This window comes from Patiria miniata, unplaced genomic scaffold, assembly GCF_015706575.1.
Source record: "Patiria miniata isolate m_02_andy unplaced genomic scaffold, ASM1570657v1 HiC_scaffold_5, whole genome shotgun sequence".
NCBI lineage: Eukaryota > Metazoa > Echinodermata > Asteroidea > Valvatida > Asterinidae > Patiria > Patiria miniata.
In genome coordinates this window covers 32,926,321-32,944,314 of record NW_024037072.1, presented here as the reverse complement: position 1 = coordinate 32,944,314, position 17,994 = coordinate 32,926,321, and the positions used below count along the sequence as shown (strand labels likewise).

At 39.3% G+C, this 17,994-nt stretch overlaps 1 protein-coding gene across 1 annotated transcript in view; it reads left to right on the top strand.

Moving 5' to 3' along the window:
- The first annotated feature begins 11,998 nt into the window (after positions 1–11,998).
- Positions 11,999–17,994, top strand: part of LOC119740441 — a 54,020-nt gene continuing 48,024 nt past the window's right edge. The window contains exon 1 of the mRNA XM_038215755.1: positions 11,999–12,788. Coding sequence (XP_038071683.1) covers positions 12,318–12,788 — 471 coding nt within the window. The 5' untranslated portion in view covers positions 11,999–12,317. The remainder of the gene's footprint in view (positions 12,789–17,994) is intronic.

The following is a 17,994-nucleotide window of genomic DNA, read 5'->3' as shown; positions in this document are numbered from 1 at the left end:
GCTCCCCGTACGTACATAATGCATTGAAGGTTGAAGATTAAGGAGCTGGAACCATTCTAACATTCCTATTACCATCCTGTTGAGGGCGCCCGTCCGACTGATAAAGGTAATACACCAGCAGGAAATTGAGGATGCACACCTGTATTAAAATCCCCATAGACACCAGTGCTAAATGCCCATACTTCAAAATTCTTTTAAAAAATACTCAGAACTGTCACAGGTATTCAAGCTGCACAGAAAATTGATGAGCAACCTTTTACTCTATCTTTTTCAATTTTTGGTTGGTTGACAGTTGACTTTTTGAGAAATTCTCACCCAAAGAAGACGACGCCGGCACCTATTTTCCCCAAAGCGGAAATGTAATCGTCTTGAAAAACGATCCCTGCACAATTAATATGGCAAAATAGCGCCACTGTCAGGTCCAATTGCATCCAAAATCGAAATAAATAATCCTTTTTCAATAGTCATATGGGCGTAGCCAGCGGGGGATGGGGGGGGGGGATTTACCAATATTTTGTAAAGACTGCCCTTTTCTATCCAAGTGCCGTTTTTTTATCAGCGTTTACCCACTGCCCCCAATATTTTGAACGAGTACCCCTTTTTTTAACGAGTGCCCTTTTTTTCCGTACAATTTACCATTTTTTTTAAACCAAAAATTCGTGCCTTTTTTGGCAGCGGCCATTAGGCCGAGGGAATGAAAGTCATAGACATACCCAAGAAATTTCATGACTATAGGTCAAAGGGTTTTGGAATTATGGCTAATTAATTATTCATATGTACGAATGGCAATTCTGCTCTGTATACACGACGTATATGGGAAAATTCAGTTTTCACGAAGCTAAAAAGTCATAACAGCTCGGGTGGCGAATTTTTTTTTTTAGAGGCTATCGCGGAAAATGTTGAGGGGGGGGGGGGGATTCCGCCCCGGCCCCTTTAGGGTTAATGTCTACGTAGTGACATCATGTATAATTTTACCTGATTCTGGTTAGTGCTTCAGAATAATGAATAATGAATAATGAAAAAAAAACTCATTGTGTTTCAAAATCAGCAGGACGGTATTCTATGACGTTCATTCCCTCGGCCCTATTGTGTCGCCCTGAAAAGCGCCATTGCCCGTTTGTGTGCGTAATCGTCTGTTTTGAACAGCGCCCCCATTCTGAAGATGGCCAGCCCCCGCCCTCCCTCGTGGCTGAGCACGTATGTGCGAGTGCCCTTTTCAAAACATTTTTACCCCCCCCCCAACTAAAAATTCCTGCGACGCCTCTGATAGTCCCATACGACCAATCGGAAATTGAACAAAAAACATCAAAAGTATGGCTGCACTCTGAAATCAAAATGTCGGAGCTAGCTACAAAGTTACGAAAGTTACCCTAAAGCGCGCAGCGACCTTAATTAAGATTTTCCTTGGAGTGGAAGAAATTGACGGCAAAAAGATGCAGAAGGACGCCCACTCTGACGATAAATTTCAACCAATTGCTTTTCTGAAAATCCTCTTTAGCCTCTTCATGCATCTGAGGCCGTCATGATTGCATCTGCTGCTGAGTCCCATGAGACTTATTAAAAGAAAGCCCCGTCCCAACACTTACAGTATGAAGGACCTTTTTACACGACATCAATAAGCGAATCGCTGCCATGGTTTTCGGCATCTTCGACTAGGCCGGCTGTGTTTTCGCCTTAAGAGTAGCAATTATTGCTCAACTTTTACTGTAAACATTTCCAATGCCCTTCCGCAAGCGGTAAGCTGTGGGACTGTCTTAAGTTCGCACCTTCGTGCATACTCGAGGCACGTTTTGTTGACTCGGTATCCGAGGGTAAAGGGCCGCCTTGTTTGGCCTCCATTTTAACGGTGCATATCGACTTCAATAATTGATTTGCAGTGAGGATAAGGTTGGACCGGGAACCCCCAGATGGAGTCCTATACAGGGTCGACAGAGATTTCATTTTTAAAAGTTACAGGACTGGCGGAGTTTAAACCAAAAGATAAAAACGGCGAGTTGTCGCCGCTTAACACGGGGGCGTCGCAAAACAAAACAAAACGTGTGCCTGTTGTTAGCGTGATGTCGTAACGAACAGCGCCACCTATATTGCCCGTTGCGGCATAATATGTCAATGTATTCTGAATTGAAAGGACGACGATCGAGAGTTGCCGACAAAAACTACGTGGATGCGCCTCCCAGAGATGACCTTGCTTATAACACCTTAAATAAGACCATGGATTCCTCCATGGTAAGACCCACTCCGCAAGGGAGCATTATAACATGTTCCCCCCCCCACACTTTTGGACCGAAGGGGGGGGGGGGGGAGGCTATTGGATTAATCTCCCCCACACACCTGTTTACGTTATATACGCAGTGTGGACATTCCTTTGTTTTCGTGTAGTTAAGAACAACCTGTGGAAAAAACTCCTTTTACTCACTCTGTGAAAAATCTTTCAAACCAATTGTTTTTCTATGTTTCCCTTTAGTGTTTCTCTTCATTTTGCCACAAATAAACCTTTAGAACCCAAAAATGCCTCTAAACCTGTTTTCCAGAGAGGGGGAAACACTGTGTGCACGTGGGCAAGTCCACACAACGTCGCTGCTACCTGGTTTATGTGGACCTCTTTTGTTCGGAAGTCCACACATTGAATGTAATGCGTGTGCACATTCAGTCATACACGTTAATTTGTTTATGGTGTAAATCGAGGATTTTCTATTGTTCCTCTTCCCTTTTCCTTTGTTTCGCAACAGCTCTCATTGGTTTTGTACGCGTTTTCTAATCGAGGTCGTCCTCGATTTGGTTCCTGTCCTCGATTCACCGATGATGTTGCACGTGTGTGTCCTCGATTTACACCATAAACAAACGCCCACACATTTTGTTCATGATGAGAAGCAAAGAATGAGGATTTTGAGGTATTTTTCGAACTTCCCACAACCAAAACGTATTCAATACAGCACTGAAAAATGCCATTTTGATGTAGGCCTACATGTATTGAGGGAATTAACGTGTTTAAGACCAGCCAGTCGGCGCGGTCTTTATCAACCGTTTCAAACCGGCCACGTGATGGGCTTTCGACCAATAGGAATGAGTAAAATCCTGGAATAGCCCTTTATCATGCTGCCACCATTTCAGTCATGTTCCCTGTATTCAATAACAGTGCTGAATGATAATGTTTTTTGTGTGCAAAAAGGAACAAGACCATTTTCCCTTTCAGCCTCGTTTTGGTTAGGTTGATTTGAATGGGAAAAACCAAAATGGCCGCAACATGATAATGGTCATAGATGCGCCCAAATGAGGCACACAACGCGTTTTAATCGAAATGATGTTAATTGGAAAGGACATGCACAATACTGTGAATATCGTCTTCAACAATAATACATATTGCAGTGGTGATAAAATCAATGGCTTTAAACTGGGAACTAGCTATAGGCCTATGTGGAGGAATTTTACCTTTTTCATTCTCCCCCCCCCCCCCAAATTTCTTCCCTAAATTGTGTTTAATCAAGTCCTGATGATCGATAAAACAAAATTCATCCTTTTTCTTCTCATTCATGGCTCTGGAGGATTCTTTTTACAAGTGAAGTTAAATCCGAGAAACATCCCGTTACCAAATGACGCATGCGCATTATGGTCACTGACTTTATACAAAACTGTACTTGGTTGCAGAAAAAAAAGTACCCTTACAGTCCAAGCTGTCAACGGCTAGCAAGAGAAGTTTCCGCCTACTCAAATTGTTCCTAGCTGTCATGGTGGGTTCGGAAACCAGACTCTTTACAAACAGTTTTAGATAATGAGCTACGTATTCATAGTATTGAAAATGCCATCAGAGGCTTGGCTTGACTTCCTTCTATTTTAGCCAGGGGATCTTGCTGCTGGGAATCTTGGTAGAAGTTGACTCTAATTATATTCAACCATAAATTTGTTCAATTTTTCGCAATCAGAAATATGACTTAAAACTCACATTACGGTTAGTAGTATAGTGACATCTTTTCAAAAATTTGACAAAGTTAGACATTGAAAACCATTTTATTTTAATCGTTGACGAAAAAATTAAAAGTGGCTAAGCTCCATAAGACGAATTTGCGGAGCCTGACGTACGGAACGTTTGACCAACATCTGCTCAATCTGGATATTCCCCAGATTTTGGATTATTCTCGGGTCATCTTTTTTTTTGAACGAAGAAGATATCATTCAGGGACTGTCGAGACAACTTTACTATGGGTTCAAGTATTTCCGTACCACTTGACTCGGGCAGTTCTCTCGCTCTTACCATGGAGCAAGGACCTCTTACACGCTGCATATTTGCTGGCAAGAAAAAAAGGTCCCCCCTGTGCATTCGTCGGTCCAATCTCAGAACGATGCCGAGCATTGGGGCTTGCTTAATGTCCCTTCCGGGAAGAAACCCAAGACATCAGTTCGCGGCACTGATTCCGTGACAGTCGGACCGACGCCTAAATCATCAATAACGTACACATGAGCCAATGTCTTTGCTTCAAAATAAAACGCCTCTTGCAGTATCATCAGAATTTGTCCGATTGGTATACATTTTGACCAAGGTGACAATATTGCTTTGTAATTACGGGCACCGACTGTACCTATCAAATAGGGGGGAAAAATCATATTCTATAGATCTCAGGCGATCGCTGGCTGTTGCAGGAAATTACATTTTGGCCAATGGCACCTGCCATCCGGTCCTTTTAGAAACCTCCAATGAGGGAAGGTCAATCGAAAGACAGTGTGACTTCACATGATGTCTGACGACCGCAAGGAAATGTTTAAGAAACTAAACGGGAGGTCACCAATTGGCCGTGTTCCGGCTGTGTGTATCGCTCTGATATCTGGGTGTTTTTGAGCTTGTTTGATGTAGATTCATTTTGTGCCGAGATGAATAGTTCCAATTTAAGGCCGTAATATCCATTCATGACTTTGTATTAAAGGGAATATACAACATATTTGCTTTTGCTGTAATTTTCAGAAATGGACGGATGAGGGGATGGAGGGGGATTAAGTTTAATAGCAAATATTTTTACACTGACTCGTTTGACGTTTTGTGTTCGTAGATGCTGGAGAAAAAAAAACACCAAGAAAAACAATCATGTTCCTGTAGTCTGGTTCCCTGACCCCACTTAAGATGAAACGGAGCCATTTGTAGACTATAAGGTCAGGGAGCCAGTCTAGCGCGCTTGTACCCGTGCATAGGTGTGTAATCGATTGCAAACAAAATGCAGACTAACTAAATATGGTAAATTGGGGGCAGCGGCCACTTGTTTTTCCGACGCTGGTCGGCCGAACAGAGTTGGAAATTGATACAAAATACCACTTTTCTTGAAAATGACAGCACACCGAGGTGCCATGATTTTTACAGGATGTTTTAGACTGTCATTCACTAACAGTCGAGTATTTCATAATAATTCGGGTTTTTTATGTTTCGAATGTTGTATATTCCCTTTAAACCCAATTACACAATATCTTAAAGCGACCGGAAGCAAGCAGTGCTTTCATTTACAAAATGTTGTGGCAACTTAAATCAGGATCCATGAAATGAACACTTATTAGGACACATTTCATGCAACTTTCTTACCCCTCTTAAAATGTAAGGAGACTATTTGACATCCATTTTTGGTTAATTTTATTGATAAGTGCATTTCTTTAAACATTTAAAATTGTCCATGCTTTTTCCGGACAACTGAGGGCGTTGCGGCTGTGATATCATTTCAGGAAGACACTGTTCAGTTTGGTTTAAATTGTGAACGCAAACTTTGCTCATTGAAAACATTTGTGAAAAAGGGTTGCTGATTGGCCTCCTGCACTGACACAGCAACGAATCACCAAAGAAAAGAAAATATACGACAGAAAAACATCCAAAATCCTGTCAACTATTGATGAATTACAGGATGCAAGAGCTGCACTGGAAAGTTAATTTAGCACAACTCTAAAAAGTCAGTTTTGTTTTCGACATATTCTCTGAAATACTGTACCACAACTATGGCAGGATGTTTGGTACTATCTACACACTAATTAAGTTTCGTTTTTCAAATGTCATTTCCCGGTTTCATTGAAATCGGCATCAGTCCTGCTACAAATCAGGATGTTTTGTTTCCGTACTTATATCATAGAGTCATATTTTTTTAACACAACAGGGTAATCCATAAGATGGAATTAATGCGGTACCCGCTGCTATGTACATCAGATTCGAACCAGTCAACCGTTAGCTCGGTGGGCGAGTGGTAACACATCTGCATTAGAAAGTAGGACGTCGTGGGTTCGAGTCCCACCCGGGGTGATTTTCTCCAACTTTCACTCGGGAGGCAACACACTGAGTATGCCGTGTTTATACGTCGGTGAAGGGCAAAACCTAATTTGATTTACTACAGGGTGAGTAAAAAGAAAAGAAACCCAATTGTACCCCCTAATTTTGAAGAATTTATGTTATGTAGCGCTTTCCTAATCTAGGATATAAGAGCCCAATTAATAAGCTTTCTTTTGGTGAAAGAATAATTCAAAAGTCGCTCATGTAGTTTTCCAGTTATGGAATTTTGAAAACAAACACCGTTTTTTTTAAATTCTTGTCCAAGGATCATATTTAAGGTACGTGGGCCGGATCGGGAATTTCCCCGTGTTTTTCCCCGAAAAGGGTTTTTTTTTGGCGGGGTTTTCCCATCCCCTGACCAGTAAATTTATGCCAAATAATTGAAGTTTAAAATAAACTTGTGTTGTGTGTATATAGCTTTATTTGTGAAACATTTCTAAAATACTTGTTTTTGTAAGTATTAATGTTCGTCGTCTGTTTCACCAATGCTCTTTTTGCTAATAATGTTTTCTTTGTTTTACATTATTTAATGATTTGTAATGAATGCAGCTAGGGCCCCTGCAAAAACCAGTTTTAAACTAATTGGACATAACCTGTGTAAAAAATGAAATATTTAAATAAATAGCACAAAACAAAACCTTAAGCTTGCAATTTCGTGAAATTTGATGTTCTGGGGGCACATTATTTCGCTTTTATTTTACACATTTTAAATTGGTGACACCATGGACGTTAGGTGTACCTCTATAGTTATGTATGATTATTCATATCCAAAGACGAAAGGGCAGAATTTTTGGTCAGATGGTTAAACTAAGATTAATTTAAAATTTTTGTTTTCAATGATTTGTTCAATTTTATTTGACTGAAGAGCGCACAATGGAAGGAAAAAACCTTACATTAGGATCTGATACACCGTGCCCTCTGGAGACGTGCACACAATAGGGAAGAAATTGATTGTATACGTCTCCACAGGGCAATTTCTATAGATGAATACGTCTCCGCAAGATATTCACGAAATAGATATGTGGATTTTACTCAAAAACTACGAATTTCCAAGGTGAGTTGATCCGTCGCAAATGGAACAGTTTTAGAAAAGGGATATTAAGTCCAAATTTTAGCCAAGGAAATACCTATTTGTAAATCAACCAAACGTAACAATTGTTCACCTATGGCTGATTGTTCACAATTGTTACGTGTGGTTGATTTACAAATAGGTATTTTAAGTCAAAGTCCAATAAATGGACAATGCCATGGTTGGTTGGTTTTCTCTTGTATGATTGACAACAACTGATGACAGGTCTTTCATAATAGATACCAAGTAGAATTTTTGAAAAGCACACTTGACAAAAATCGACATTTTAAAATTGGTGATTTGAGTCCCCAGCGCAGTTGGCAAATGGAGGCGAGTTCACATTTAAGCATTTCTGTCCCTAGTGGATTGATAGTATGATCCATTTTTTTGGTAGATAACAACAAAGACACATAGCATTCTTACCATGCATAATAAGAAAATTTATGCATTCAGGTTTGCTTGAATTTGTAAAAAAAAGAGAGCGGAGCATTTTTTTGGGGGACACCCTGTACAAATATCGCCGCACCATGCATTTTGCCATGGGGGGGGGGGGGGGGAACTTGTATTATTGTACAAGCTAAGGAATATTTGAAACAAGAGCGCTGAATCTCATTATTTTTCTGACGATGTGAGGGGTGCTATTCATGATATACTGTTTGCTGGGTCCACACTACCAATCTGTCTGATCAAATTGTAAAAAAAAATGAAAAAGGAAACACTTTCTGGCAGACACTGTATACTGTAAATTTACTCAAGTTCCGGGAACAAAGTCCTGTATAGGAAGTGTAAACAGAACGTGCCGGGCACGGTCAACGGGCCCCGCCCGGCCGTGCAGGATCGTGTGTCGCCGGTAAGTGTACATTATTTCCCCCTTGGAATTGTTCAAATTAACGGACGACTTCTGAGTAGACAGATACACTATAATTAATGTGGACATATTGGTTTGACACAAAAGATAAAGTGGCTAAAATATGTGAGCTTTAATTGAATTGAATGGGTCTAAAAAAAGGTTGGTCTTCACTGCAAAACAGCACAGCAGTGCAACACCATGGCCATTCAGAGCCGCTCTGCTTCAGTATCTTTATTGAATGAACACAGAAGAAATTACTGTTATTACAAGCCCGGCTTCTTGGCCCGGCGGACGGGTGGCGGTGCGTTAACCCTAAAGGGGCCGGGGGAGGGAATCTGCCCCCCCCCATTTTTTTCCCACGAAAGCCTCGTAAACAAATTGTTCGCGACCCGAGCTGTTAGCCTCAAGCCTTGCGCATCTTTTGAAACCAAAAACATAAAAATCAGACCACGGGTTGCCGCGCAGGGAAATAATTTCCGGTGCTACGCGCCGTGAAAACTGAATTTGCCCATATACGTATAGTGTATAAACAGAGCAGAATTAGCATTCGTGCATATGAATAATTAATTAGCTATAATTCCAAAACCCTTTGACCTATAGTCATGAAATTTCTTGGATACGTTTATGATAAGTTGCTTTATGCCTGTATCGAGTTTCATAAATATTCGTCACTCGATGGCTGAGATTTTAGGGGGAACACCCCCCCGGCTGAGAGATGGTCAAAATAGCCCGGCCCTTTGGCCCCGAGGACCTCCCATTCTATAGCTGCTTTGCTGTCGGCAATTCAGGTCTTTCCACTAACTTCCAACCTCCAGCCATCTTGTTGCTTCGAGCCAGACAGATATAAGTGCCTCTTAAGATATCATCATACAGCCTTCCTTATTTATTCTCAGGGTCCCATTTCCATTCTCCATTAAAAAAAACCAATCATAAGTGATGTAAACTGTAATTTGCACAAATCACATCCAGGAAATAGTAGTCATTGAGTCTCTTGCACACCTACTAACGGAACGAAAACACAACGTCAAATATTTCAGTTTTGGAAGGGTTCTAAGTCGTCTTCAGTGTGTATAGTCTGGTTCCCTGACCTGTCAATTTCCCCCGACGTCTAAATTGTAGGTCAGGCGGCCTCCGTGGCTAAAAATAGGCATGAAGACATTGGCGGCCCTTTTTCAAAGCTCGGCTTCGTTTCCGAATTCGCTTTACCACTTATAGCTTTTAATGTTCCGATCAGATTGTTAAATAAATCACTTGCTTCATACATCATACAGTTATGATAATACAGTTTGATATTTCTGTTGACCTGAAATCTTCAAAGTAAGGCACCCAAATAGCACTGTTAGCAATGAATATTAATTATCAAATCATTTTTTTCTTAAAAAGTGTTTAATAAGCAATTGGGCAATTAATACAACCTATGTAATAGGAATTAAATACCCAGGCGCTATCCGATTGTCGTCGAAATGAATTCGGCAAACTTCGGACATTTTCGGAAAAAAGGAGGCATTCCTCCCGTTTTAGTCACGTGACGCGTATTGGTAATACAATGTATTACTAGCGGCTGCCTGACCTATAATTTATCAGGAATAGTCAGAATCTTTAGGTCTGGGAATCAGACTAGTTCAGTGTGATGGGGGGGGGGGGGGGTTAAAAACCTCTATGATAATTAAATTTCATCGTCAACACGACCAGACTAGACATCTCTGCTTGGTTTGGCTATTATACAGGGTGTTTCAAAAAAAGGAAACCCAACTTCAAAGAATGAGTATGGACAGACGATATGTTTAATGGCTATAAAACTGGTATCATCTGAAAGAGTAATCTCTATGCTTTTCAATGATACCGTGTTTAGGTTTTCTGAGTCATGCATCACTGAGTATCATTGTCTTGAAAATTAGATGCAAAAATGCAGTTGGTTCACTTTCATAAAAAAAAACCACTGGGCACAGTGTGCCTATTGTTACGGAAATGTCTGTGAAATGGCTTGAATGTTAATCCTCGGGAAAATGGCACATTGTTTTGAACATGGCTTGGTCAAAACGAGAAATTCATGACAAACAATAAAATCCAGTTTTGAAACCAACCCGACTTGTTTTTTTTGTTTCCTTTTATGCACTCGTGTCTTCTTCTTGAATACTTATTCTCATGCAAACATGCCTATTGTGTTTGACATGAAAGTGAACCAACTGCAATTTTGCATCAAAATCTCATGACAGTGGCGCTCAGTGATGCATGACCCTGGAAATGTAAACAAGGTATCACTGAAAAGCATAGAGATTACGCTTTCAGATGATACCAGTTTTATAGCCAGTAATCATTTAGTCTGTCCATACTGGTTCTTCAAAGTTAGGTCTCCTTTTTATTGAAACAACCTGTATGCATGCATGCACTTTCACTATCCTAACCATTTCTTATAAAATGAATAAGAATCAACAATTGAATGCACGTTCACTTTCCTATATCCATTTCTGATAATGAATCAGAATCAACATCTGATTACTGCACCTTCCTCAGCGGAGAGAAACTGGACGAAGCGTCTTAATACAGACTAATCGACCACACGGCCGCAACGATATACCCAGCTGTATAGCTTGACTGCATCGTCTCACTTTCACTCAATTTCGCCATTTCGCTTTACAATCTCCAAATTGTTGTTTCCCTTTTATATTTGTCAGTTCCACACTCCGGTACCCCCTTTCTTCTCCCTCATCCTTGTTCCCTGCACGCGTCCCCCCTTTATGGGGAGTGCATTCCACTCTCGCCCCTCACTTTCTTTTGTCCTGCTCCTTTCATCCGTGCAACATGTGTTTCTTGACCATGCAAAATGTCATTTGCCAACGGAGAAAGATTCTGGTTGAATTAAAACGGGAGACCTTTGACCTGTTTTTCACTTTGGTCAGAATAATGAATCTGCCAGGAACGTCGGAATAGTGACAGTAGATCACTTGAATTTATTTATTTATTTATTCCATTTCTTTACCCAGGGTATGTCCAAACAGTTTGAAAATTGGTGTCAATTGGGCCCTGCATACATCACAATTATTAAATGATGTTGAACAAATGAAACTCATCAGGAAAAAAGTGCATTGGTGAAACAGACGGCGAAGGTTATTTACAAATTCAAGTATTTCAGAAATATTACAGAAATAAAGCTATATACACAACATCAGTTCGTTTTAAACATTCAATTATAATGCATAAATTACTGATTACTGCAGGGCAAAAAATCTTTGGGGGAAAAACCACGGGGAAATTCCCGATCCCAAGAGTCTTTCGTTATCGTAAAATTTAGTGTCCAAAATAGTTTCAATTTCTCAAAATGTCCAATAAATTGTTGAGAGAATTCGTTGTGCCAGATGAAAACAGTTTATTATTTCAGGTTCTCCATGATATATTTACATTCACACAATTGAAAAGAATTTATGAAATCATAGGCTAATATAAAAGCAGTATCGCAGAGAAAATCTCAAAGATAATATATACTCACTAGGTTAAGTCAATACATATTCCATTTCTACGAAAATGTTATTTCCATACTTTCAATTTGTGCAAATAACAAAAACATAAATTTAAGATTATATACATGTGGATGAGAAGCACAAAAATCATAGAATAATCATGCACGATTTATAACACCATGGAGGAAGGACGACACCAATCGCTCCCCAGACACTACTTGTGGTTGCCCGGAAGCCTATCAATAAGATGGATAGAATATCCCTCTGTAACGAGCACAGAAACCTAGCGACCGATCACGTACAACATACACCGGACTCGGCCAATGAGACTCCGTTCTCTATACTCGCACCACACACACATGATACAGAATGAGGTTGGGCTAATGAAACGTTGTTTGGTCAGTATTTTGTTACGGAACAGCTCGCTGTTTTTCGCACCACGCGCTCAGCTCATTATATTCCTACACCACACTATAGTCATGTTGCCGGTACCCATCACCTGCGCCATGCGCTATAGTGAGTATAAATCACAGCACGCAAGCTTCTATCTTCAGTAAGTGAATGACAGGCATCAGCATCACACAAAGCACATTATACGCTTATAGTTATTCAGTATTGCCCTAGTCGACTTGTTGCAGACATTGGTGAACGATGTGGACGTTTGTGTCTCCAGCTGTACCCCTGTGTGTGTTGCTGGCGGTGTTGACTTCTTCGGCTAGTGCCGCAACCAGTGAGATGACACCAAGCGACAGCACGACGCAAACCCCGGCGACTGCCACGGGGACGGACCAGGGACCAGTGTCCCCGCCATCAGCAAGCGACCCGGTTACGATGACTGACGAGTCGCCAGTCACAATCACCCAGCACGTCCCCACACTCAGTGACCCGTTGGCGTACGCGAGCGCCACGGTGCCCCAGGAAGATGGACCCACCACGGATACCACACGGTCTGAAGAGCAGAAAGCTTTGATACCGATCTATCTGAGTGCCTACTTCACCTTCGGTGGAGGTTGGGATGGGAGTGGGATCCTACCAGCCTGCCAGATGGCTCTGGAGCACATCAACCAGCGTCCGGACATCTTAGCAGGCTACGATCTGAGAATGATTTGGAATGACACACAGGTAAGTCTCAATTTCGGAAGAAAAAAGAAAGAAAGGAGTGTGGACAATAGTTATGATGAACTAATCACGAGCAACTTCTGAAGACAGAATGCTCACTTGAAGCTCACATTGCCTTCGAACTTCAATCCTGTAAACAATGTTTAACAACAAAACTTTTTAAACTCTTGAACTCGAAATGAGGTTAACAGCTTCGTTCGTAATATTTCAGACATGTGCATGAAAACTTGTGTCTCGTATTGTTTCGTAGAATGGCCTTGGTGTTTCTCTTGCTTACACTTTAAAATACAATTTTTTTTGCTGACAAAGGAGGAAACGGCCACATCATGAGGTGTGTCTTATCTAAGTTTTCTGCAAATTTTATATACATGTAATATACAATTTGTTCAAAATCTGAAAAAAATCGAAACGTTTAGTGAAGAGAAAAACATAACAATACGGTTCAACGCACAACAAATTTTAACGACGAGAAAATGACTCTTTTATGGAAATTTCACAATTTTGACGTAGATGTGGCGGTACCTTATAGCAATGTATTCAGAGCTAGAGTAAACGGAGCGCTTTCGAAACACGTCCTGCAAATTACATTTTCACTTCTGTTAAAACGACGATGAAGTAAGCCATGACATCTTTGATTAGTGTCATTGTGTTTGGCGTAGCCAAAAGAGTAGGGTTTTACCTTTAAAAAGTTTGAAATTCGAAAAAAAAGGGATGTGTTGAAGTTAAAGGTCAGAAACTAGTTATGTTTAGTTCCTTATATTATAAGTACAGGATGAGTAATACAAAAAACTGCATTGATGCAAATGAGCCATCTTTTTTTAAAAACCAAGCTGACGTTTTGAACTTTTTAAACGTTGTAAGAATGACATATTCGTTAGTAACCTTGTGTGAAAAAACAAAGTTACTTGCATTTACCGTTTGTCTTTTGTGAACCTTTTTTTTTTACTGCGGTACCCGATTGACGTTTTTGTCCACGAGGCAACAGGATTTTGCATACGAGCGGAAACGGTACAATACAGACATTATAGACAACACAGATTTATGATTAAACTTTAGCACACGGTTTATTTTTCTGTTTCACTCCTTTATGTTTATATAAAGTTCCTCTGGGCTATACTACAGTTACTGCATGTGTCCTTCATTGTTCACACAATTGCAGCTCTGCCCTCTACTTGGCAACCCTGCAAAGCAGTGCATGTCCCAGCTCTAGACCTTATGGAAAGAACGGCTCTGGGGGACACAAATTGTGCTCTTATGCAATTTTTACACGCCTCGTGGACAAAATCGTAAATCAGGTACCACAGTAAAAAGGTTCACAAAAGACAAACGGTAAATGCAATTAACTTCTTTCTTTTTTTACACAAGGTTACTAACGATTATGTTTACAAATTTCAAAACTTCAACATGGTTTTGACAAAAAAGATGGCTTCTTTGTATCATTGCAGTTTTTTTACTTACCCCGTATCTTTGTTTTTCCGGTTGTTTGTCTCCGAAATGTTATTTTCTTTTCACCAAAACGTTTGGGATTGGGGATGGTCGAACCCCCCCCCCCCCGAAGCCACGCCATTAATCATGACAGGTATCTCAGATGGTGAATTTAGTGTTCACGAAGTCAAAATAATATATTGTCCGAAAACAAAATAATACAATTAACATTTCTAAGCTTTAAATTTAGAGTTAGAGTTACACAATGATGGTCATAAGTGCAGAACGAGCATTTCCAGTAAAACAAGTTGCTATCGTGCAATAATTTGTAATGCATCGAAATGGGAATAAATGGAGGAAATGCAAAAAAATAATAATAAAATAACGACCCTAAAAGCAAATGGATTTATGAAAAATGTTATGCATCGAAGAAGATCCATTCGTTATGGGAATAAAATGGTGGAAATACAAAAACAAATGGTGGAGATAAAAATGGAAATTTTAAACAAATAACAGCCATAAAGTTAAATTGAGTAAATAAAATTTAATAGAACAAAACAAGATATGTAGCAGGCTTGTTACAAATCTTGACTATTATTTAGATCAGCATTTATTTTCATTTAAAAAAAATATTTTTCGTTGTAAGAGAAAAGGTGTTGTTCGTCATATTCAACGAATACAGTGTATTATTCTGTTAAAGAAGCATCTATTACACTCTGTTCATTTTGCATTTTATTTTACTTTTTACCCAAAGAATTGTGTTTTTAATAGAAGTTATGTGTTCTTAAAAATAAGATAAATTAACTGTGTTGCTATACTATATTGGAGGATTTAATCTGATAACGAAACCATGGAACACTGGACATGAGTGAAGGACCCATGATGGAAGGCACGTTTGCCATCTTTTAACTGTTATTGCATCCATGCATGATTCAACAATTCGCACCGGGAAATTGAAACAGTGTAGCCAACTAAAACATATCAATTACAAGGAGATCACACTTGGATGGAATGATCCACAAGAGAACATATATTTTTTGTAGTGTATTAACACAGGGGCTGCTGTTATTTATCATGTGATTTCTTTAAATTTTACAGTACTTGATTTTTTTGAATGTTTAAAAAAAATGTTTCAAGTGACCTAAATCTTGCAAATGATTTACATTTAAATCAAACAATCCTGCTATAAAGCACTTTGTTATGGTAGTAATCCTCAAATGCAAACATCCCATAACATCGTTCAAATATTGTTTTTGTTTTAAATTTGATGCGTATATGCTGTTTGCCACAATACTTTTCATATACAACTTCGTAGTGACTACTAAATATATTGCAAATGATTTACATTTAAATCAAACAACCCTGCTATGAAGCACTTTAGCAAAGTAGTAATCTTCAAATGCAAATATCCAATAACATCGTTCAAATATTGTTTTTGTTTTAAATTTAATGCCTATATGCTGTTTGCCACAATAATTTTCCTACACAACTTCGTAGTGACTATTAAAAATAGTGTAGTGACTATTAAGTTGCAAATGATTTACACGTAAATAAAAAAACCCTGCTATGAAGCACTTTGGTACAGTGGTAATAATCTTCAAATGCAAACTTCCTATAACATCGTTCAAATAATATTTTTATTTTTAAAATTGATGCGTATATGCTGGTTGCCACAATATTTTTCCTATCCAACTTCGTAGTGCCTATTAAATCGATTTATTATATCATATAATAGCACATATAATAGTACTAATAGCACAATGCTGTATCGACATAATACATTCGATTCAATGCAACATTTCTTTCTATTCAACCCAAAATGGAAACAAAATGTAAATTGAGAGAAATCAAGGAAAAACATGCAGTTATTCAAACTCGAAATTTTTTTGTATATCATTATCTATTACATGTATACATACATGCATGTTATCCTTAATAGAAAAGGTTACAAAGGATGCCTTTCCAGAAGCGTGTATATAATACACCTAACCAGTTAAGACTGTGTTCATATTCGTTCATTTCTAAGATCATGCTACAAAGTTCAAGTACCTGTCTCGTTCGCAAAACTGAGGCATCACTCGGCAGGGACATTACGTTTCTTTGCTTGAGTTTCAAGTGTCCATCCATGCTCTTCACACTCACGTCAAACTTCAAGACGTCTAGTTGTTTTCTTTTTGTTCAATCAACCATGCCGACACTATAAAATTCTCGGCTTTTAATAAAGACATATATTAACTTCGTAGATGGCTGCTTGAACGTCCTCATGTTGCCCGGCAGTTATCCATCATGAACACATTTTGTAAACATGGCGGGAAAAAGAAGAAGCAGAGTGGGTAACGATACTGAGATGACGGAATAAGATTGAAAGACATCACGGAAAGACATAAGGCTGTGGGAATTTGGAGCATTAAAGTAACCAAGCTTCATACGTCGTCATAAATGACGGGGAAAATGTGTTGAAAATAGTCGATGGTCATGTAATTACCATTGGCATCGTTATTCACATAACGCCATCAATGATCCTACGTGCTTGATGACTATTTTAAATATTTTTTTGGTATTGCTTTCCAAGTATAACTGTTTATTAACTGCGTTTTGCACTGGTACGTGCAACATAAATAACGTGTCGTCATAAATTATGAGGAAAATGTGTTGAAAATAGTCGACGGTTTACATGTAATTACCATTGGCATCATTATTTCACATAATCGCCATCAATCTGACCTGCTTTTGACGACTATTTTTAAGTAGGTTTTTCGTATAGCTTTCCTAGCAGAACTGTTTATTAACTGCGTTTTGCACTGGTACGTGCGACATAATTGTCGTGTCGTCATAAATGATGGGGAAAATGTGTTGAAAATAGTCGACGGTTTACATGTTATTACCATTGGCATCGTTATTTTCACATAATCAACATCAATCCTACCTGATTGATGACTATTTTTTTAATTAGGTTGTTCGTATTGCTTTAACTGTTTATAACTTCGTTTTGTACTGGCACGTGCGTCTGTATATGAAAAACCACAGTGGCTTTTCTATACAAAAAAACCCACTCAATTGAAACAATAATGGCTTTCCTGCTCACAGCCGGCCGGCTTTATGCCCCGACCCACTTCCTATAGAGTGATAATGTATTGAGGTCAAATTGCTCACCTAAAACCCGTAGAATCTGTCGTTTATGAATTGTTTTGTGTGTATTGTGTAATTTATAACAACTCAAATAGGCTTATTCATCGCATTCCGTTCCTGACTGTATTGCATGCTTTTGGCACTGTTTCTGTAGAATGCCATGGTCCAGTGGTTACGGTGTTTGACTCATGTGCGATGGTGCGTTGGTTCGAACCCTGCCAGGAACATGGTGTTTGTGCCCTTGGGCAAGACACTTAACTACTATTGCCTCTCTCCACCCAGGAGTATAAATGGGTACCTGTGAGAGTATAGATGACCGAATGTGCGCTCATATCGTCTGCCGCATTGTCTCATGGCCTGATGAACGGGCAATAAAGCGCTTTGAGATTGTTGATACGATGGAAAGCGCTATAATAAGCATTAAAAGCTATTTATTTTACTTCAAAACAACTTCAAATTTGGCGGTTGAGTTTTGTTTGACAGTATGCTTTAACTGTTCTTATTCATGAGTTTGACGCAGATGTTGTTAAGGATTTCAGGAAAAATAAGGGAATGCTTCTTAATTCAGGCTGCTCTCGCATACACCTGTTGCTACGCATTATTTCAAGCCAATCAGTTGAGGGGATTAAGTCTGGCACGAGGCAACTATTTGAGG